Genomic DNA, 21158 nt, shown 5'->3' with positions numbered 1-21158 from the left:
GCCCAGTTTTCTCAGTTTTCTCCTGTGCCCAGGAGGCTTGCGGGAGAATGGGACAGCCCTGCCCCACCCTGCACCGGGATCCAATCCCAGGGACAAAACGAGCCCCAAGCTGTGGGCACCTGGCCCCGCCTAGAATGTGTGTGGAGTGCTCACCCCCCAGGCCTAGCTCAGGGGAAGGGGAGGGGTGCTGGGAAACCGCAGGCTCTGAGGTGGAAGGAGCCCAGAGCCCCCCAGCGTGTCCTACTGTAGCAAACAGTGGGAGGGACTCCTGGAGACCGCACTCAAGGGGGAAGAGAAAGTAGAAGCCAAGTTTATTGTCTTAGGGCCCCAGCCTAAGCTCTTGGACCCTGGGACCCTTGCCTCCTGTCAAGTCCTTCCTGGATCTCTTGCAACACCACCCTTTCCTTTCCCAAAGATGAGGGACCCCAGCTGATCACCACTTGTCTATGAACTTGGGAGGCGAGAGGATTCTTGACCAGTGGGCTTGTCCATTTCCTGCTTCTGAAGAGGCCCCGTAACTTCCTTCCTGGAGGAGGAAGCGTCCAGGGCATATAAGGAGTCCCTCAGGGGTCTTCAGTTTCCCAGACCTCTTCTCCATATGAGGAAGTCCTGGGTGTAACCTGGGTCTCTCGATGCTGTAGATCCTTCCCTATGTGTCCCATCTGGAGCCTTCTCTGCTTCACAGCCTTGCCTTAGTCCGGAGTCTGGGAGTCCGGAGCCACCCAGCCACTTACCGGCCTGCCTCGATGGCAGAGGTAGGGGCAGAGCTTTGAAGTCCTTGATGAAGTTGGACTGTGGATGGACTGGTCTAAATCTCTCCTCTCCTTTTGGCCAGAGACGTCACAGTCTGGCAGGAGAAGGGCCGGGGTTGCAGAGCATGTTCCTAAAGGAGGCCAGGCCTCCACGGAGCTTGTCTCTGGGTGTGTTTGGAAAGGCTCTTAAGACAGGCACCCAGAGGGGGTGATGAGGTCAAGGGGTGCCCTGGGGAGTCAGGGGAGGCCACACTCAGGAAGGTATGGGATACACAAGAGCTCCTAAGCCTTGTTCACGGACAGCTCTAGACCTCTAGGCAAGGGGAATTGGCAGGCTTTGAGAGGCAGCTGCCAGATTCCTGAGGGTAGATGTCCTGTTTGCATGAAGATGCTCCAAAAGTCCCTCCCCAGCCCTGCTCTCTCCTTGACCCTCCCCACCAGCCACCCCTATGGGCTCTGGTCAGGCCTGCTCTGCCCCATTGTAGCATTTTGGGCACTGGGTAGGGGCCTCTCTGCTTATTTAGTGCTTCTAGTGGACTAAACGCACATGGAGAGCAGGATCTTTCACTGTGTGTCCCCAGAGCCTGGCCCTCTGCCTGACACACAGTGGGGGCCTGACAAATGCCCCTGGTGCACATATCAAATGAGGTGAAAATAAAGTCAACCTATGTTTACTGTACTGCATAAAGTCTCCTGGGTTGGGGGGAATGCGGGGAGGGCATGATGGAGATTTGGCTACGGTGATCCATGTCTGGATTCAACTTTTCCAGGTCACATTTGGGGGAGGGGCTTTGGGACAACAGCGTGCATCTCACTCCACACACGTCTCTCATCCTGTCCTGCTGCATCTCCTTTCAGTTACTTGCTTGAACATTCCTGTCTCCTTTACTCTCTGGAGAGATCCTGAGATCAGCCCTGGCTGGGAAGAGGAGGGGGAGGATCTTGAACAGGAAGTCTAGAAAGCATATAGGGGTAGGGGAAGCAGGAGGGGCTCCTGGGGTTGCTGGAGGCCTCATGCAGAGATGGGGGTCTTCTGAGGTCTGGGGACCCCTTCCATCTCGGGGGCTCCCCCTTCCTTGAGGCCGAGTCCCCTGCTGAGCAGCCAGAGCTGGGAGCACCTGTGCAGAAGCAGAGGACCCAGTGGGAGGACCAGAGCCAGCCAGGCCAGGCCCAGGAGGATCCAGATGGCTGCCAGGCTCCGGTACACCGAGATGTAATGCTTGCTGGGGTCTGTACCTGGCAGGGAAGGGACATGATAAATGCCCGGGATCTGAGGGCACAGCCACACCCCCTCCCAGGTTCCATAGGGGTCTTCACCAGCCTCCCCATAACAAGGATCTGCAGTGGAGGGAAAGAGTGATGGGTCCCAGGCCACAGACGTCTAAGGATGTTGTGAGAATCCTCAGAAGCCTTACAAATTATTTGTCTCCCCCAAACAACCAGGGACTATTTCCCCATTCCCTAACCCTCATGGCCCCCACTCGGAGAAGTGTGACTGCCTTGTTCTCACCGACAACATAGTCCCCGAAGCCAATGGTGCTGAGAGTGATGAAGGCAAAGTAGAAGCCTTCACCGAAGCTCCAGCCCTCCACGTGGCTGAAGACCATTGGCGGGAAGATGAGAATGACCAGCGTCCCCAGGGTCAGGAACAGAGCCAGGCCCAGGATCTGCAGCAGCTGGGAGTGAGAGAGTCTGTCTCTGAGTCACTTGGAAGGCCCCAGGATTGGGCAGGGGGAGTGCGCAAATCTGGGAGTGCAGCTGGGCCGTAGCTATGTCCCTTCCTTGCCCTGCACACCTTTGGGTTGGTGTTTGTATCCTGTGTGTGTGCTCTTGCCCAGGCCAGGGGAATATCTGGTCAGAGGGATTTCATTAGTGGGTCAGGTTGGAATTTGGAGACTCCTTTGGGTCTGAGGATCACGCTTGGATAGACCTGTCAGAGACTCAGAGCTGGGACAGAGGACAGCCACTGAACTGCCCCAGATTCTTCTGCACCCCAGTCCTCCTTAGTGTGCTGGCTTTGCAAAGGGCTAGCCAAGCGGGTGGGCGATGGGGGTGTGCTGGGTGGCCCAAAGTTTACTTTCAACCGCAGGAAGGGGTGCTGGAGTTCTGTGATGGCCACAGAGATGTGCTGTCCAGATTCCCTTTCAAAGGAGACCTTGTTGATCAGCAGTCAGCCAGCGGCCTCTGGCTCCCGGCTCCTTTGAGGTGTATGTCAGCTACAGAGAACCGCCGGGCCCACGGGCACACCCTTCCCAAGAAGGCCACCCTGTGTCTGATTGAGGCCAGGGTATATAGCCCTGGCTGATTCAGCACCCTGTGGGACAACTCCCATGGCCACACATGCAGGAGAGCTCCACGAGGGGCTGGCCAAGTCTTTGTCCAGCCTGATCACAATTCAACTTCTCCCTCTGCCCCGCCCTTTCTTCCATGAGTTTCTACCCCTAAGACCCTGCCTGCCAAAACGCGTCTCAGTATCAGTTTCTGTTTTCACCCCGCCACAGGGCCATAAGGAAGAGGGGGCCCTACCTGGGAGCGCCTGGGCTGCTCCTCCCACCTCTCAAGGGCGGCCAGGTGGGCGTGCAGGCCTGCACCCAGGTGGTTGAGGAAGACCACGTTGAGCGGGATGCCCACCAGGGCATAGAAGACACAGAAGACCTGGCCTGCCTCCGTGCTGGGTGCCAGGTTGCCGTATCCTGCGGGGGGAGGGGAGGAGTGTGCAAATATGGGAAAGAGAGAGTTCAGAGCTGCCTCCCCCACAGACTCTAGGTGGTCATCTTCCATCACCTCCTGGAGTAGAGGAGAAGCTCCTCTCTTCCCAAGAACATTCCCCCCAGCCCCTGCTAGAATGATCTCTATTTGTAAGAATCCTGCTTGTCTTTGAAAGGCCCATCTCCAATGGCACTGCCTCTAGGAAGCCCTCCTGACTGCCACCCTCCTCCTGCCTACGTGGAGTGATTCCACATAGTGTCATTCCTGTCTAGTTTTTCCCTGGGGGAGGTGAGGGAACACAGCAGATGCTATTGGTGTGCTGTCCCCTCAGAAAAGCTGGGGCATCACCTGCAGCCTGGGGGACAGTTCCTGTCCACCCAGATGGCTCTCTACTCTAAGTCCCTGCATCTCTCTGTACCTGAGAATGTGCGTAGTCTATGGGCAGGTTCAAAATACTAGAGTTAACACATCCGGGGTCAGTTCTCAACCATCGAGGGCAGGAGTTGGTAGATAAATAGCCTCATTTCCTCCCCCCTCACAGGCAACGTTCGGAGGCTGGGCTCTGCCTGTGCTCTCAGAGGGCCCCCATGGGAGCGAGGCCAGTTGTCCTAACTGGGACCCTGTTCACCCATGCAAACGTTGCTGCCCTTTCTCCTCTCTTGCTTTACCTCCTCACTTCTCTACTTGTGCTTCCTGGAATCATCTCCTAAATAAACCACAGTCCTGGTCTCAGCATCTGCTCTCAGCAACCGCAACCAAAACAGGGACTTTGGGGAAGCCCTTCCCCACCCAGACCCTTTACCTATGGTGGTGACAACCGTGCCCGCAAAGAAGAAACTGCTGCCGAAGTCCCAGTTGCTGGGGTTGGTGGAGTTGCCTTTGGGGTTCACACCCTTCACCCAGGCTTCCATGATCACCTGTTGGGGGGGGTGGTGTGGGGTGGGAGAAAGAGGCAGCTGATGGTGGCCAAGCTCTCTGCTGTCATCTCACTTACTGATATTCTTAGATGGTCTTGTTTCCATTTTGTGGAAATGTAGGCTCTGTCCAAGTAGCTAAATGCCTTGCCCAAGTCCACTGCTTGTTCCACGGACCAGGGCTGACTGGGGAGTGGGCTGTAAACATGGGCTGGTGGAGGGGAACGGGTGTAAGGAGGCAGAGGAGGGTGCTTAATGAGTGGTCCAGGTGGGAGGTGCTGTCTGTGGCCAAGAGGGTGAGACGTAGATGTGTTGTGAGGACAATAGGAAGATTCCAGGTCGGATGTTCTCGGAAGAGCTTACTGGGGAACGTAGATTTGGGGGGCCACAGGGAAGCCATGGGGCTGCCCTCCCGCAGGGCTGATGGTGGGGACAGAGAACCCCATTCTGGGTATTCCCGGGGAGCGGGCAGCCCTGCTCTTTGCTGCCCCCTCATGAGGCCCAGCCCATGCCTACAAGAGAAATTCCATCAGACACCAGGGCAAAGGTCGTGTATGTAGTGGTGTTTCTGTGTCGTGTGTTGTACGCATGCATGTGCATGTGTGTTGAGTGTGTGTTTACGGAATCTGAACCCTGGAAGGCTCAAGTGTAAGCCCCTCTGTCCTGAGGCCCAGCCCTCTTGGAGATGGTTAGTGATTCCTCCCCAGTTCCCTCCCCTGTGACCATGCCTTGTCCCAGGCAGCAGCACTTGATAGAGCCCCCGAAGCTGGAAAAGGGCAGTGGGGGAGGGGGCCACTCCGGCCTCCAGTTCCTGTGGGAATCTTTTCCCCACTGGCTGGGTGTGTGTGCTCCTGGCCAGGGTGGGGGTGGCCCTGGTAGGCTGGGCCAGTCTGGGAGTCCTGACACAGGCTGTCTGCTTTTCTTCACTTTGGCAGAACTGGTCTCTTCACATGTGGACTTTGGTCTCCCTCCCATTCCCACACACCCAGAGAGGCCAGGACGGAACATTCCGGAACACGCTCACTCCCTGGAGACCCTCACCCTTGGGAGCAGCTCTTGCTCTAGGCCCAGCTGTCTCCCACAGCCAACCTGAAGCACTCCATCCTGCTGAGGAGGGGCCTTGATTCAGCGAGGGTACTGAATGTGGGGCCCCCAGTGCGACCCTCCATTTTTCTGTAAGAATCCACACATGTAGAAAAAGCCAGACACGAATCCTGTGAACCGGGGCAAGGCCTTTTTCCTGTGGAGGCGTCTCTAACACTGCTTCTGGTACTGTTAATGGCTTTTTCCTCTTGTGAATTTCACCAGTAATGTGTGCTCTTCTGGAATCCTATTCCTGTCAGCCAGGCATCCATCCCCTGGCAAGTGAGGGTCCCTCCCAAGGAGACTGAGGACGGAGGTGTCTTGGCTCCCCTGGGGAGGCCAGGGCCAGGGTGTTGTTGTTCAGTGGCTGGGGCTGCAGTCAAGCCTATTTTTTAGGCTTGTTTTTTTAGCTCTGTTTACAGAGCTAGTTAGATCCCAGCCACCAATCCTTCCCACACCCTCAGGCTCCTGGGTTTTGCGTCTAGTCCTAGGCTGAGGGAGGAGGAGGTGCCATGGGCTCCAGGGCCCGCGAGGGTCTTGGGAGGCGCCAGAGCCCTTCTCAGTCTCAATAGGGGTGCTATGGTGCCAGCCCTGTACTGCTGGAGAGCAAGGAGGCCTCGTTTCCTGGAAGAAAGGGCCTGGACTGGTCTCTCACATCTCTGGAAAGTTCTCTCTGACCACCCCACCCAACTATCATCTTCTAGGTCAGCTGTTCTCCATCTTGAGGGCACGGGCATGGCCTGGAGGGCTTGTTAACAATAGGCTGCCGGTCCTGCCCCCAGAGCTCCTGATTTGGAGCGCCTGGGGTGGGGTGCGATGTCAGCATTTCTAAAGGACTCCCTGGCGATGCTGATGCAGCCGGTCCAGGGGCCCGCACTTTGAGGATTGCTGCTCTAGGCTGTATCCTGCCCACCCCAAGGCCTTACACTTCTGCTAATTCGTATGGTGAAGGGCCGCCAGCTGAGGGGTGAGTTCTGTCCCCAGTACTTAAGCCTGCAGTCTTGCCCACACTCCCCCTCTCTGTGGCCCGGTTTCCACCTACCAACTGGAGACAGTGATAGCCATAGGTCATTATGAGGAAACACGTATAAAATCCTTGGCTCCAGAGGATGGATCATGACCGGTCTAACCCCAGCATGATGACCCTGTTCCCCACTGTCTTAGGCACCTTGTAAATGCTCACTAAGTGCCAATTATCACTCTGATGACTCTGCACTTGGCTTGTTCCTTTGTGGTGGCTGTTGTCTTTCACTGGGCCCCCTGGTCTCCAAGGCCGGATTTGCCATGCTTCTTGGAGAGAGGGTGCTGGGGCTCCAGAGTTTGCGCAGGGAAGTAGGAGGGGCCCAGACATAGGGGGAAATGCTCTGCCCCAGAGAGAGCCCCCTATGGACGCCTTGCTGGTGTAGCCATCATCCTGCTCATCCTGCTCACTGGGCCGGGGAAGACCAGCATGGCAGCTGCTCCTGACCGTAATTTGTGTGTCCCACCCACAGCCCTCGAGTGTGGTCAGCAGAGGGAAGTGAGGGGGGTGAGGACAGAAGGATTAGCAGCCCCGGGGTTGGGGTAGGGGAAGTATGGCGCATGGGAGAAGGAAATTTGCACAGTGTTGCTAACACTGACACACAGTTCACATTTATGCAGCAAGTGGCTGCTTAAAAAGTGCTTTTGATCCGCTGTAAATGTCTGCAGCACCTCTGAGATCATTCGGCTCACCTTTTAGATGAGGAAATTTGGGATCAGTGAGTTTGAGTGACCCGCTCAGTGTCACACAGCAATCTGGTTCTAGACCTGAGGCCAGAATCCAGCCCTAGGTCTCCCTAGGTCTCTGTTCCCGCTCTACACTGCTTCCAAACAAGCATTAACCACCCCTCCCCGGACTGATCGCCCTGGATCTGCCACGAGAACCCCCACTCTGCCCACCATCCCACACCAGCACCTCCCTCTCACCTGCACAAATTGCTCCAGGGCCCGCTGGTCCAGGCACGTGTAGTTCTCCAGGAAGCGCAGCTTCTCAAACTGGAACTGGTCCCTGGACTGAGCCTCCGCCTGCTTCTCCAGCAGCTGGAAGACAGTGGCACCAAGCAGCAGGTAGCAGACGTAGGCCAGCAGCAGGGGCAGCACCCGGCCACCCCAGCAGCTGCAGAGCCTGGCTTGGGGCATGGTGTGGCCGGGAATCTGCCGGGGCTGCGGGGCTGCCTCTGGGAGGAGAGGGGGGAAGCGCCCGAGGACCCGTGCCCAGCCTCCTGCCTGCCTCGCCCTCCTCGTCCTCCTCGGCACAGGTGTCTGGAGGCCGGGGAGTCTGTTTGAACAGTGCGGCTCAGCGTGGCTGCACTAAGTGCCTCCAGTGCAAACAGGCCAGCCACCCCCCACCAGCCTTTTGGACCCTGGAGAGCACAAGTCGGTGGCATGGACCCCTCAAAGAGACCTAGCGGGTCCTCCTGCGGTCGTCTTGTCTTACCCTCTGCCTACAAGTTGGATGGGTGTTTCTGGACCAAATCAGATGCTTTCCCCTTCATTCTGCCCAGGCCTGTGTGGGTGCCCTCCACAGCCCCCAGCTTTTCACCCGTGTTGGATGGCTTCGGGTCCCCACGCTGGGAAGGAATCAGGATGGGTGTGAAAATGCCTTGTGCTCAGTTGCCTTGGCTACAGAATGGGGCTGGGAGGATGGCCTGCCTATTGAGGGCCCTGAAGATAATAAACTGGGTAACAAATCAGGGCAAAGCAAATAGAGAACAGCCTTGACCAAGAACAGGAATAGGGTTGATGCTCCCAACAAGTTGTATGCATTTGCTTCATAGCTTTTGCTGAAAGTTTTTTTTGTTTGTTTGTTTTTGTTTTTTGGCTTGAAATCCTTATCAGGTTTCCTCCAATACAATATTGGTGAGATGTATGTGTGAGTAAAAAAGAAGCTAAAATTATATCCTGGCCTGAGATGTTAACAGTGGCTTCGCTCTGGGGAGTGGAATGGAGGGTGTTTTCCTGTCTTTCTCTTCTTTGCTTGTGTGTGAATTTGCAATAGCTTTATTGAGATATAATTCACATACCATTTCATTCACACATTTAAAGTATACAGTTGAAGGGTTTTTAGTATTTTCAGAATCATGCAGCTATCTCCACAATCTTTTCTAGAACTTTTTCATCAGTTCTGAAAGAAACCCCTGAGCATCCAGTCTGCCCCCTCAGCCTCTGGCAAAACCATTAATCTGCTTTCTCTCTCTGGATTTCTCTATACTGGACATGTCATAGAGATTCAGTCTGACCGTTTGTGGCCTTTTGTGTCTGGCCTCTGTGTAATGTATTTAAGGTTCATCCATGTTGTGGCATTTGTCAGTAGTTTATCTTTTTTTTTTTAATGTTTATTTTTGAGAGAGGAAAAGAGAGAGAGAGAGAGAGAGAGAACAAGTAGGGGAGGGGCAGAGAGAGAGGGAGACACAGAATCCAAAGCAGGCTCCAGGCTCTGAGCTGTCAGCACAGAGCCCGACATGGGGCTCGAACTCACAAACCACGAGATCATGACCTGAGCCGAAGTCTTGCTGCTTAACCGACTGAGCCACCCAGGTGCCTCTACTTTATTCTTGTTTATGGCTGAATCATATTTCATTGCGTGGGTATACCAACATTTTATTTATCCGTTCATCAGTTGATAGATACTCAGGTTGTTTCCACTTTTTGGCTATCAGGAATAATGCTACTACAAATATTCACTTACACGCTTTGGTGAGGATGTATGTTTTCATGTCTCTGGGAGTGGAATTGCTGGTCACGTGGTCATTCTATGTTTAACTTTTTGAGGAGCTGCCTGGCTGTTTTCCAAAGGGGCTGCACCATTGTACGTTCGCACCTGCGGTGTGTGTGTCTTCCAAGTTCTCTGCTCACGTTTTCTGTGATGGGCTGTGGCCGCAGACAACACGAGCTGCCTGTCTACATCCTCTCCCTCCTTCCCAGCTAGCAGAGTCCAAACCGTGTGCTTGTGAGCCCCAGGCAACGGAGCGTGATCGGTCTAACCCATCATGATAGTCCTGCTCCCTGTGCTCTGGGCCGGGTTCCCGGCAGCAGCCCCAAGAGGGGGATTTGTGTGTGAGCAGCGGGGTAAGCGAAGAGCGATACGGATGTGGGGAGAGCAGGGTCAAACTGGAGACCATCGTCCCAGCTCAGCCTGGTTTGTGGAGAGCCCTGGTGGGTGATGCACACCGTTAGTCCCAGGTGGAGGCAGGGGAGCTGGGCTTTCACAGTCCCACACCAGCCAGTCGTTGAGCCATCTCTGGCACACAGCTGGCAAACGGCTCCGGTAACCTGGGGATGGTCCACTGGAGTCCCAGGTGATCGGTAGGCCAGGCCATTGGAAGCAGAACCACATTAAAGAGGGCACAGAAATGGGGAGGAGATCAGAGGATGGACAGCATCCCTCGCACCCACTTTCCCGGCTCTCTTGCAGCTCGGGTGGCCCTGTGACCCAGTTCTGGCCAACTGGGTGTGTGCAGAGCCGGTTGTGGACGTGTGGGGCCAGGCTGTGCTGTCCCCGCAAAGGGCTCAGCTGTGGCTGGGCCCACCGTTCCCCCTCTGTGTGCCCTGAATGCACAGATGGCTAGCCTCATTGAGGGAAAGGTCAAGAGGGTTGCAAAGACGCTCAGCTGATTCTTTTTTTTGATGTTTATTTTTTATTTTTGACAGAGAGAAAGAGAGAGAGGCAGATGAGCAGGGGAGGGGTAGAGAGAGATAAGGAGACAGAGAATCCCAAGCAGGCTCCAGGCTCCGGGGCTGTCAGTACAGAGCCCGACGCGGGGCTCGAACTCACAGACCATGAGATCACGACCTGAGCCAAAGTCGGACGCTCAACTGACTGAGCCACTCGGGCGCCACTGGTGCTCAGCTGATTCTTGCACACACCTATCTCTAGATTTCAAAAATGTTGGGAACATAAACCCTATTTGTTTAAGCCACTGTTAGGTATTCTGTTACTTCCCAATGGCTACACAAATTTTTGTTGTTGTTTTAATTGTTCAAGGCTTATTTGAGTTGGAAGAAATAGCAACACACTCTAGTTATCTGAAGTAATTGAAATAATTTGTGAAGGGAAGCCAGGACTGGCTTCTGGAGCAACTGGGCCTGTGTCCTCACTCTTAGCCATTAACAGGCTCTGTTCCCTCTCCTCGCGGGGTGCACCCCTCCACTCGCCCCAGCCAGCCGGCCATTCCCTCCCTGTGCTCTGTCCTGTCTCTCTGCCTCGGATTCTGCTCCAGGCCGCCCTGCTCGCATCCCGTCAGCATCAGCTGCTGCCCTTCTCTTCTTTCTCTTGTACTTCTTGTCTCCAAGGTGAGGCCAATGTCAAGAGCACCTTTTCACGTGGGCCACTTCACAGGTGTCTGGACGGCCTTGAGTCAAGCAATACCTTCAGCTGCTCTGCCCCAGCCAGGGGGTGGGGGCATCACATGTACAGGTGTCACTTGGAAGGGGGTATGGGGAGGCAGATACCGTGGCCTCTGTGTCCAGGACAGGCCATGATGATTTCGGTAATGAGAGAGAGAGAGAGAGAGAGAGATTATAGAAAATAAAAGCCAGGGGGAGATTTTATTTCCATTTTACCACTTCAAGTATGTGAATGATCAAGACACTGGTAGTGTCATAGGATTCTTAACCTGCTCTAAGGCCAGAACCAGAACAACAAATAACAGGGGGTGGAGGTGTAGGCAGGATGTGGAGGCCACCCCTGGGGAACATCCCGGCACTGTAACCAGTGCCGAAGGCAGCCAAGGTGTCTCCGCTCCAAAGCACCTCATCCATCCCATGGTTGAGGGGGGCCCTGCCTGGGTGTGGCAGCCGCCTTCTCTACAGTCCTGCTGGTTCTGGGTGAAGTCACCTGTGGATCTCGAGCTACCCCATACAAGGCTCTTCTATACCCAGAGCTTTCCCAGACAGCACCGTGGCTAGGATGTGGGCTTGTCTCAGAGGAGGAAGGAAACATCAAGACTCCCCAAACTCACCCCTGACCGGTTTTTCTTTATGGTCTGGAGAGATGGGACCGCACAGGTTGACTACCATCTTATCATCACAGACTTGCTACTTCCTGGCTTTAAGCTTGGGTTTGTAGTTACACCTGCAGGGCCGCATAATAATCAAATCCTATTTTATTGCCCTAGGGAAGCTCAATGTGTGAAGAGTTCTCTTGTGTATCATTTAGAAAGCTCATCTGTTGACATCTGGGGGAATCTCAGGCAGGTCTTAGTAACTTCTTCAGCCCAAGTATCCTCCACGGGTCTGGACACTGTCCACAGGCAATGGTGGTGGTTCCAAGGTGGAAGGAAATCAAGGGAAGAGTATGGACTGTCTGTATGGGAGAAAAGGGTGGGCGCTGGGGGCCAGAGCTCTGTCTCTGACATGTTGAGGTGGAAGGAGGGCTGGGTTAGCCCTTAACTGGAGCCCCCCACCCAGGTCCTGGCAGGTTCTCTAGGGTCAAGACACTGCCTTCACTTATGGCCTACCTATTGAGAACCTCCTGTGTGCCTGTTGTCCTCCCCCTGTCCTCGCTGCTCACTCTCCCCTCTGAGGCTCCTTCCTCAGCTCTCCTCTGGTTGTGCCCCTCGTCTCCTGTTCTCACGTTCACTTTTCATGGACCCCCAAAGACTTGACTAGAGTTTAGGATGAGTCCTTCTCAGGAGCACTTCCATTTTAGTGTGTGTGTGTGTGGGGGGGTGTACTTATGAAAACCCCAAGCCCACAGAGCCAGAGAGTGGTAACATAATGGTGGAATTGGTGGGTGAGGGTCAAGTCACAAGGTCATCCTGCACCACAGAGGCAGCCCTCTTTCTCTCCACCTTGACTCATTCAATACATGCCAAGGGAACCCTCTGTGCTGGGGCCTATTGTAGTGACTCCAGTCAGCTGTGGCCTCATTTGGTCAGGTTTAGGAGAGAATCTGCTTGACTGTGGGGACCTCCCCTGCCCATCAAACACTCCATCTCCCACCCCACGGGGGCACTGCTCTGCTGTGAGTGACTGATGGACAGAGGGCATGATTTATAATCCCTTTCAGGGAATTATTGCTGCTAATGGGCAGAGCCAATTTGTGCTTCCAAGTGGGGAGGGCAAAATCAATTAATGGAGAGTCTAACATGGCCAGGCCTGATGGCAGAGTGTGGCCTGACATCCGGCAAGTGATAAGGGACTTTCTGAGGCTGAACTAATAAGGAGATTGGAGGAAAAAGAAGAAAAACAAAACCCCTCTCAGATCAATTTCGTGTACAATGGGGAGAGAATGCAGAGTAAACAGAGCAGCTGGGCATGGGCCTCTTTCCATCTGGATGAGCCCTGAGATAAGGAAAAGGACAGGTTGCCACCCCACCAACCAACATCGGTATTCGCTTAGGGAGTCACTCAATAGACACATATCCGCACAAATGAAAAAGGGCACGTTCCAAACCGGAACCAAAGGGAGAAGATAAGGCCCACCTGCCCCAGGTACATCCCTTGCAGGGAAAAGGGCAAGTGGAAAAAAGGAGCCGTGGTTTCAGACCCTGCTGCCCTGAGCCCCAATGATTGGCAGCACCACGGGCCCAAGCGACAAGTTCTGCATATGGTCGTCTGGGCTCGTGGACGTGGGACACGTCTGGGCACAGTGAAGCGTGGGGGAGAGCATTCTGTGTGGAGGCAGGGGTAGAACGGGTTTGTATAGGTCTCTGTCCTCGTGGCCAGAGAGGAGTGTGACCTCCAACTGTGTGGCCAGAAGAGAGGAGGGAGAAGGCTGAGGGGTGATTTGAGGGAAAGGCTTTAAACAAACAAACACACCTGGTATTGACCTTGTTCAGATTTTCCATTGTTTTTTCTGTTGTTGTTGTTGTTGTTTGAGCAGTAGGATTCGTTTCTCACATGAACTCTTTCCCTGCACCCCAGGATGGGCACTGTGAAGAGAAGGGCTCTGGTTGAAGTGGGGGATGGGGCTCCCACTTTGAGGGCTTGGATGCAAGAGCCCCCCCACCCCCGACTCGTGACTCTGAAATAGATGCCCTCGCTTAAATCGGAGTTACCTCAGAGTGGACTCTGAGGCAAAATTTGGGTGTGAGTAGTTCATGTGGGAAGTGGTCCCAGGAACCCATCCCAAGAGAGTGGGGAGGAGAGACAGGGGAGGGGGGCAGTCAATACAAGGTGAGTTTTTGAACAGGTGTCTGCCGTGGGCACCTGGGTCTCAGCCCCGCCAGGACCTCTGGGAGGCTGTGTGGGGCACACCTCAGAGTTGTCCTGGGGGGGGCAAGGAAGCTGGGGGTGTTTGTCCACCAGCGCCTGCCCCTCATTAGTTGAGGATTTGCTCCAGGAGAGCTTAACTCTTGCACTGCTGGCCTGCCCTGCTAATGGACCCAGAGTGTTCCTATGGAGGAAGAGGACCTTCGGGTGGAGACAGACGGATACTTGAGACAGGAAGCTGTTGGTGTGGATGACAACTGTTCACCAAAGCTACGTGGGACCTCCAGGTGGGTTGGGGGACATGGGCAGGACACAGCCAGTGTCTGTCAGACTCTTCGTTCTATAACTAAGTCATTAGTAGTTTTCTGTGTCATTGTGGTTTGTAAATCCTGCAGGGAAAGAGCTCATCTGTGGAAGTTAATGAAGGAATCGTTCAGCTTGTCAGACAAATACCTTTGGGAGACAATAGGAGTGGGAAGATCATGCCTCTCTCTTGTGATGGCCACTAAATTTGAAAAAGGCAAGGGGATTGTTAAAGGATCCATTAGACACCCTTTATTAAAGAAGCCCTTCGCCTGGGTGGCGCAGTCGGTTAAGCGTCCGACTTCAGCCAGGTCACGATCTCGCGGTCCGGGAGTTCGAGCCCCGCGTCGGGCTCTGGGCTGATGGCTCGGAGCCTGGAGCCTGTTTCCGATTCTGTGTCTCCCTCTCTCTCTGCCCCTCCCCCGTTCATGCTCTGTCTCTGTCCCAAAAATAAATAAACGTTGAAAAAAAAAAATTAAAGAAGCCCTTATGCCTCCTTATGTGTGCAGACTATGGAAAAACCCAGAGCTGCAAGATGCACTGGGGCAAAAGCAGCAATAAACTTGGGAACACATGGACCAGGATGTAGATGTGGGGTGTCGATCAGGATACAGTCCATCTTGGCCCCAGGGAGAAGCAGAGCCTTCCCAGGGCCTGGGAGATGAAGTGAACAGAGAAACTGAGAGTGTAGAAAAGGCCAGGGCTGCTGCTGACTGTGTGGGATCCTGGCAAACATTTTTTGTGAGCTCCTGTCTATATAAGCAATTTGATTAAAACTGCACCAAATTCATGAGTCCATCTGAGGTGTAATGGTTACTGGTGAAGATTTAGAATGTTGTAGACAACAGGTACTCGTGGATTTGTTTCTTGTCCATTCAGTACGTGCGAAGACTCTTTGTCCTATGTCTGGTACTTTTCCTATGTGAGAGTCACTTAAGTCAGCAGGTCAGCACCATTCTGGTGGTCCAGTCCCGAGCAATGTCATGAAGGAAATGCTGCACCGGTCAGTCGGTGCATTGATCGTGCATTGATCGTCACACCTGGAACTGGGAGTGCAGGGGGGAGGGGGCTGGTCTGGGGAAGGGCTGCCTTCTCAAGTTGAGGAGTTGAGGGAAGTGAGAGGGAGGGATCCCTAACCAGCTTTCTGTTTGCTCCTTGCTCTGAGTTCCCCCTCAATGCGCATAAAATGGGCTCAGCCCTGCTTACTGGCAGTTGGCCATAGAAACCCAAATAAAGCAGTTGACCCTAAAAAAGCTTGCTGCCTCCCTCCTTGTCCTGACAGAAGCATCCGGGGCCACATAGCCAGAAGCCATTTTCCACACAGGAGAAGGAACCTGTGTTAAAGGAAATGCTATTGCCTCCTCCCACATTTTACCCATACATTGTCAACTTCCAACATTCACGGCCAACCTTTCCACATCTCCTCTGCCTTATCACCCCAGCAGACCCTTGGACACATGTCTTGAAATACTCTCTCCCCCCATATTCTTAGATGACTCACATCCCCCAAGTCTCCTATTTGCTGTACTCCGTGTTCCTATTCGACCTCTCAGCCCCACGCCTCTTCACCTCATTGAATCCCTGGCCCACCATTCTAGTTGTAAACCTGCCTCTCCCCCCTTCCTCTCTGTGCCATGCCCCGGCTCTCACACTCTTATCCACCTTGACAGTGAGCCCAGGCCCATCCTATCCCACCCCAACTCCATCTTAGCTCAGATTCCCTTGTTTATTTGTTTTTTGTCCATCTCCCCAATTAGAATGTAAGTTCTTTTTTAAAAAAGATTTTTTAATGTTTATTTATTTTTCAGAGAAAGAGAGACAGTGTGAGCAGGGGAGGGACAGAGAGAGAGAGGGAGACACAGAATCTGAAGCAGGCTCCAGGCTCTGAGCTGTCAGCACAGAGACAGATGCGGGGCTCAAACTCATGAACCACAAGATCAGGACTTGAGCCCAAGTTGGACTCCCAACTGACTGAGCTACCCAGGCATCCCTAGAATGAGACGATTGGCACTTTCTGTCTTGGTCACCTCTGAGTCACCAGAACTTAGCACAGTGGATGGTACATCCTTGTTAAAAGAATGACAAGATGGATGAGTCATGTTTACATTTGAGGAATTGCAAGGGGAATATTTCTGCCTATACATATGTTTTAAAAGTTTATTTATTTTGAAACAGAGAGGGGAAGGGGCAGAGAGAGAGGGAGAGAGAGAATTCTGTGCTGTCAGCGCAGAGCCCACGGGGCTTGATCTCAGGATCTCACGAACCTTGAGATCATGACCTGAGCCAAAATCAAGAGTCAGACGCTTAGCAGACTGAGTCACCCACGTACCTGAGTCACCCATGCACCCCTTGCCTGTATTTTAAACATACACCCATTGCATTAAAAAACAGTCCCTGTCTACGTATTCAATCATCTGTTTCTATTTGTTTCTGTCTCTATCAATTGGTTTTTCTCCTACAAACCATGTTTTCCTGCTTCTTTGCATCCTTGGTAACTTCTACTGGGTGCCCCTTCTATATTGTTAGGTGTTAGATTTTTTTTATTCCTTTAAATGTTTTTGAGCTCTGTTTGGAAACTCACTGAAAGCAGTTTGACTCTTTTGATGCTTACTTTTTAGATTTTGTTAGGCGGGACCGAAATAGCTTTGATCTCTGGCTAATTTGGTGCCACTTCCAAATGTATGCCACACATAAATACCTTACGTGTTTTCTGTTCAGTGACTTTTTTTGTGAGAAGGTTTCTCCACTGTGGCTGTTGGGAGTACTCCCAACCCTGTGTTATTTCTGGAAATTTTTCTACTAGCTCTTCTGGTGGTTCTTTCTCCAGCCTTGAGTGATTTCCTCACCCACGTACCTCGCCCAGCAGTTGGCTGAAGACTTGAGAGAACCCTCTGGAGATCTCCGCAGTGTGTCCTCACTCTCTGTCTGCAGCTCACTCACCTCTTGTACTTGGCCTTGCCAATGGAAGCCCCCTTGGCCTCCCTGGACTATAGGCTCCAATTCCTTAACTAGGGAAACCACTGGGCGCCACCTGGTGCCCGCTTCCAGGACTGCAGCCTAAGTACTGTGAGGAGCTGTTAAGTTGGGGCAATCATAGGGCTCACCTCACTTGTTTCCCTTCTCTTGGGGGTTAGTGTCCTGTACTGCCTTTTCCCAGTGTTTTATTGTCTTATACATTTTGTCTAATTTTCAGTTATTTAGAGCAGGAGGGTAAATCATGTCCCTGTTGCTCTATCATGGCCGTAAGTGGTGGTCCTACTTTTTCATATACAGTGTTCTCTCAAGTGCCCTTTCAGTAGGCAGCGTGGATGGAAAGAGTCAACTCTGAGAAATTCTGCATCTAGTCATATATCATCCCTGGGTTTCAATATCTGTATCTTTTAGCTACAGTTAATGATTCATGACAAATCACCCCAAGGCTTAGTGGCTTATGACAACAAACATTTATTCTCATGATTTCGGGTCTTTGGATCAGCCAGGGTTCAGCTGGTCTGGGCTGGACTTGATGGGACGGCTCTGCTCCAGGCTACAGGTTCGCTGGCCTTGGCTCCAGGCTGTAGGCTGGGCTCAGATCTGCTCTCTGTATGTTCTGGGATCTAGGCTGAAGGGGCACACCTATCCAGGGCATGTTCTTCTCAAGGCAGATCCCTGGAGTGTGAGAGGAGAGCCCGAGCATGCACGCTCATGTGAAGCCTCCGCTTGTATCACGTCTGCTAACATCCCATTGACCAAGGCAAGTCACAGAGCCAAGCCCAAATTTAAGGGGTAGGAAAGAATACCCTGCTGCCATGAGGCTGTGGCAAAGCTTTGGATATATAATTCTATTTCAGGGGGCAAAGTCTTAAGACTGGTTATTCAATCTACCACAGTTTCTGTATCTGCTTCCTAAAAATCCCTTGTAGCAGGATCTGAGCAAGCCACATTCTAAACTATCCTCCTAACATCTCCTGTCAAGTGAATAGCAGAGCAATTTGAATTCTAGTAGGGACTGGGCTGGAGTCACCGGCCAGGCTGCTTTCCAGAAGATGTTTTGGAAAGCTCTACAGTTTGGCCTGGAGTGAACTCACATGCCCCACTGAGCTCAGGATTGCTGGAGTCTTTTCAGAGCATTGCATCCATTTCTCCCATTTTAAAGGCCAGTGAACTTTGTGGAAGATGCACTGTGGTCAAGCATGCGTCCACATCAAAGGCCCAGCTTCCATTGGGAAGGGACATTTGGGGGGGGGTGTCCCTCTCCAGTTGCTGTACACACTTGGTATACGGCTCTCTCGGCAAGACACCATGGCCCAGCTGTCTGTTTTTCTCTCTTCTTCATTTCCTCTCCTGCCTTCAGTGATTGCTGCAGAAGGCCGGTTCACACCCCGCATGGGCCCACACCACACATCTCTGTCAATAAGGCCTTTGGATCCAGGAGATAAGTTCTCAGCAGGAGATCTAAAGTCAATAGACTCTAACCAGCTCTAGAGGGCCGAGGGCACTAAGGTGTGCCAGGCACACTGAGGCTGTCTCCAAAGACTCTGGCCAACTCCATGCTGCCTCAGGGCTCTTGAGACTGGGTGTCTGTGTTACACGTGTGCCCTGGGCACTCGGGGAGGCTTCTAGGATCTGGCTGTAAGGGCTCTGTTTTGGTCTTCCTGGGTCCTACAGACTTTATTGAGGACTTACCATGTGCCGCAGGACTGTGAGGGCCAGGGAGGCTGGACCCTGCCCGATGGGCCTCAGTCACAGAGCCAGAGTAAAGGCATGGGCCAGATGCCAGCCCAAGAAGTCTGGGTTCTGTCTCTGCCACTCATTAACTGAAAGGGTATTTTACTCAATGCCAACTTGTGCTGGGGACATAGTGATGAGCAAGACATGTAGGTCCTTGTTGTCATGGAGCTTTTAGTCTTGGGGGAGGGGTTGCAGGCCATAAAAAAATAAGCAAATAAAGAGAGATGATATGTCAGGCGGTGATGAGGAAAATAAAACAGAGAAATGGGATAGAGAGCAACTAGGGGGTGGCTCTAGTTGGGCGGTCAGGGAAAGCCCCCGAGGAGGGGACATTTGCCACTAACAAGCCCTTAGAAGCCAGCCCCCCCCCCCCTTTGCTTCAGGGTTTCTAATATTATCAGTGAGGGTGTGGATTGGAGGGGCTGTATGGCCTGCCTGGCTTTGAGATGGGACCATCTACCTTCTCTCGAATGATCCTTTTACCCAGTCCTGGGCAGGGGGGACAGCAAGCCAATTCAATGTATTTTCTCTCTGCTCTCTTTCCAGGGCGGCAGGTCCTGTATTCATAGGACAGAGATAGCAGGAATGGTAGACAAACACTTTTACTCAGCTTCATTTCAGATGTCCATCCTCTCCCCACTCCACACCTCTCCCCGCCTACTGCTGGCTTGGGACCTTGCTGCCCTTGCCCTCTGAGGGCCTCCTGAGGGCTGGCCCACCCTCCCCTGGGTCTGTATCATGCAGCCAGGCCCCAGAGTGCTGCAAGGGCTCACTGAGGCAAGCTCCTGGCAGCTCTGTTTTCCCGGTGGGAGCAGGGAGTTTGGGCCCAAGTCATGCAGAGCCCCAAGAGGCTGGGTGAGGGTGTGAGGCCCAAGGTGCCCACACCGCGCCTCTCAAGCTCTCTGCAGAGCTCCTGGGAGCCATCCACAGCTCCTAGGGTGCAACGATGTCCTTGGACCCTGCAGGGTGGGTGACTCTTTAGAAATACGGCTGATTCAGGCACTGCCTATGGATCATCTGGGCCATGAGGGTGATGGCACAAGGTTTGGTTTGGGAGATCAGGACTGGCCATCAAGATGCTTTGCACTCCACTGCTTTGTCTTTGGCTCCAACGTCCTGCCTGGCTTGCCCCAGCCATTCCTGGGCTCCTAAACCAGGGGGTAGGGCAGAGAGCGGGCTGGTAGGTAGCTAAAAATAACAGATGATCATTTCTCCCGTATTCTACCAGCATGAGCCTCCCCTGCCACTGCATTATGATGGTACTATTTCATAATCTCCAAGGTTTAAAATCGGCCACTGCAAGAGTGAGCAGAAGCCCTTATATAACCACTAGCACCCCGGCATTGCCTGGTCCGGCCAACAGCCCCAGTACCCACAGCAAGGTCGGAGCCAGAAGCCCTGGCCCCAGCCTCACTGGCAGCCTCCAGGACACCATCCTTAAGGAAACACGGCCCCCTCTATGGGAACCCAAATCACTAGTTGCTCCCAGCAGCCCACAGATCACATCTGAAGCCAGGGCGAGTGAGAAGAGATGCCTTCCTTCATCTGTACTCCATTCTTGCTGCCACAGTGCACGGCCGGATGCTTACTGGAAACCTGAAAGGAGACAGGATGTCTTGGTTAGGCTGTGCGTGGGGACACTGATTTGTCCCTGATTGAAGCGCATGGGGAGGCGGCGGCGGGCCACTCCCCTTGGGTCTCAGTGCCCAGACTCCTGGGGGTTGCATTTATTCCCCCAGCAATGAAGGACGCAGCCTCCTTTGCCGTCTCCCTGAGCCAGGACTTACAGTCATTGTTCAGCCCCACTGACATCCCTACCAAATTCTCCAAGAGATTCTCTTTTTGGTCCTTCTATTCATTATATTCCGCCTGACCACCACGGCCCATCCTGTCACCTGCCACGGCTGGACAGGGAGGGAGAAGGGCCCCTGAGGACTAGCCAGCATGGTCCCCAACCTGTGGTGCGACTGGGCAAATCGTCTTGGTTCTCTGGGCCTTACTTTCCAAATACCCAGGTGGACGGAGCAGATGAGGTATCTGGTAGAAGAAAGGTGGCTGGCAGGGCTCCTTGCTTCTCCGAGTGTGCTCCGTGGATCGGCAGCATTGGCATCTCCAGGGAGCTTGTTAAGAAGTGCCGAATCTAAGACCCTACCCAGACTTCCAGGACCAGAATCTGCACTTTAACGAAACCCCTAGATTTACTGGCACATTAACGTGTGAGAAGAAATGGTATGAGTGACGTAGTTAATTTGCTTGAAGTCTGGCTCTCATAATTAGAGCAGAAGGGCTTGGGAACACTGTTTAAGACACCTGCAGGGGGCAGAGAGATTGAGGAGTGGGGTGGCCGCGGCCATCTGCGTGTGGGCACGGGGACCTGGCAGCGGGTGGGGAGTGTGGGCATGGTCTGCCTGACGTCGCTGAGGGAGAACCAGTAAATCTCTGTGCTGCACTGAATGTGGGAGGTGGCAGCGAGGGAGAGGTTGAAAACGATTCAAGGCTACGAGCCCTTGGT

General features: G+C 53.3%; 1 protein-coding gene across 3 annotated transcripts; it reads right to left on the bottom strand.

The window, feature by feature from the left end:
- Positions 1-573: 573 nt before the first annotated feature.
- On the bottom strand, positions 574-7618 carry KCNK16 (potassium two pore domain channel subfamily K member 16). 3 transcript variants are annotated; one of them, XM_047101235.1, is made up of 6 exons: positions 7406-7618; positions 4264-4378; positions 3279-3445; positions 2263-2428; positions 1846-1988; positions 574-696 (listed from the first exon to the last, which is right to left on the bottom strand). In XM_047101235.1, exons 1-6 carry the CDS (start codon positions 7616-7618, stop codon positions 574-576), a joined length of 927 nt encoding a protein of 308 aa, XP_046957191.1. The 3 variants fall into 3 exon arrangements, with proteins under 3 accessions (XP_046957191.1, XP_046957193.1, XP_046957192.1); XM_047101237.1 differs by lacking the exon at positions 1846-1988 and having other exon boundaries at positions 574-704; XM_047101236.1 differs by lacking the exon at positions 574-696 and having other exon boundaries at positions 1765-1988.
- Between the last annotated feature and the right edge of the window lie 13540 nt (positions 7619-21158).

This window comes from Lynx rufus, unplaced genomic scaffold, assembly GCF_022079265.1.
Source record: "Lynx rufus isolate CCGP_SWC_20201006 ecotype Redwood Valley unplaced genomic scaffold, mLynRuf1.p SCAF_6, whole genome shotgun sequence".
In the NCBI taxonomy this organism is placed as follows: Eukaryota; Metazoa; Chordata; class Mammalia; order Carnivora; family Felidae; genus Lynx; species Lynx rufus.
Note: the sequence above shows the minus strand (reverse complement) of the source record. Positions and strands in the feature narration are given on the sequence as shown.

Excerpts from the sequence above, each read along its gene's own strand:
- KCNK16 (XM_047101235.1), bottom strand. The coding sequence starts at position 7,618 with ATGCCCCAAGCCAGGCTCTGCAGCTGCTGGGGTGGCCGGGTGCTGCCC. Across the intron at positions 2,429-3,278 it reads AGCAGCCCAGGCGCTCCCAG|CTGCTGCAGATCCTGGGCCT; the intron begins GTAGGGCCCCCT and ends TCTCACTCCCAG. Across the intron at positions 1,989-2,262 it reads CTTCGGGGACTATGTTGTCG|GTACAGACCCCAGCAAGCAT; the intron begins GTGAGAACAAGG and ends CTTCCCTGCCAG.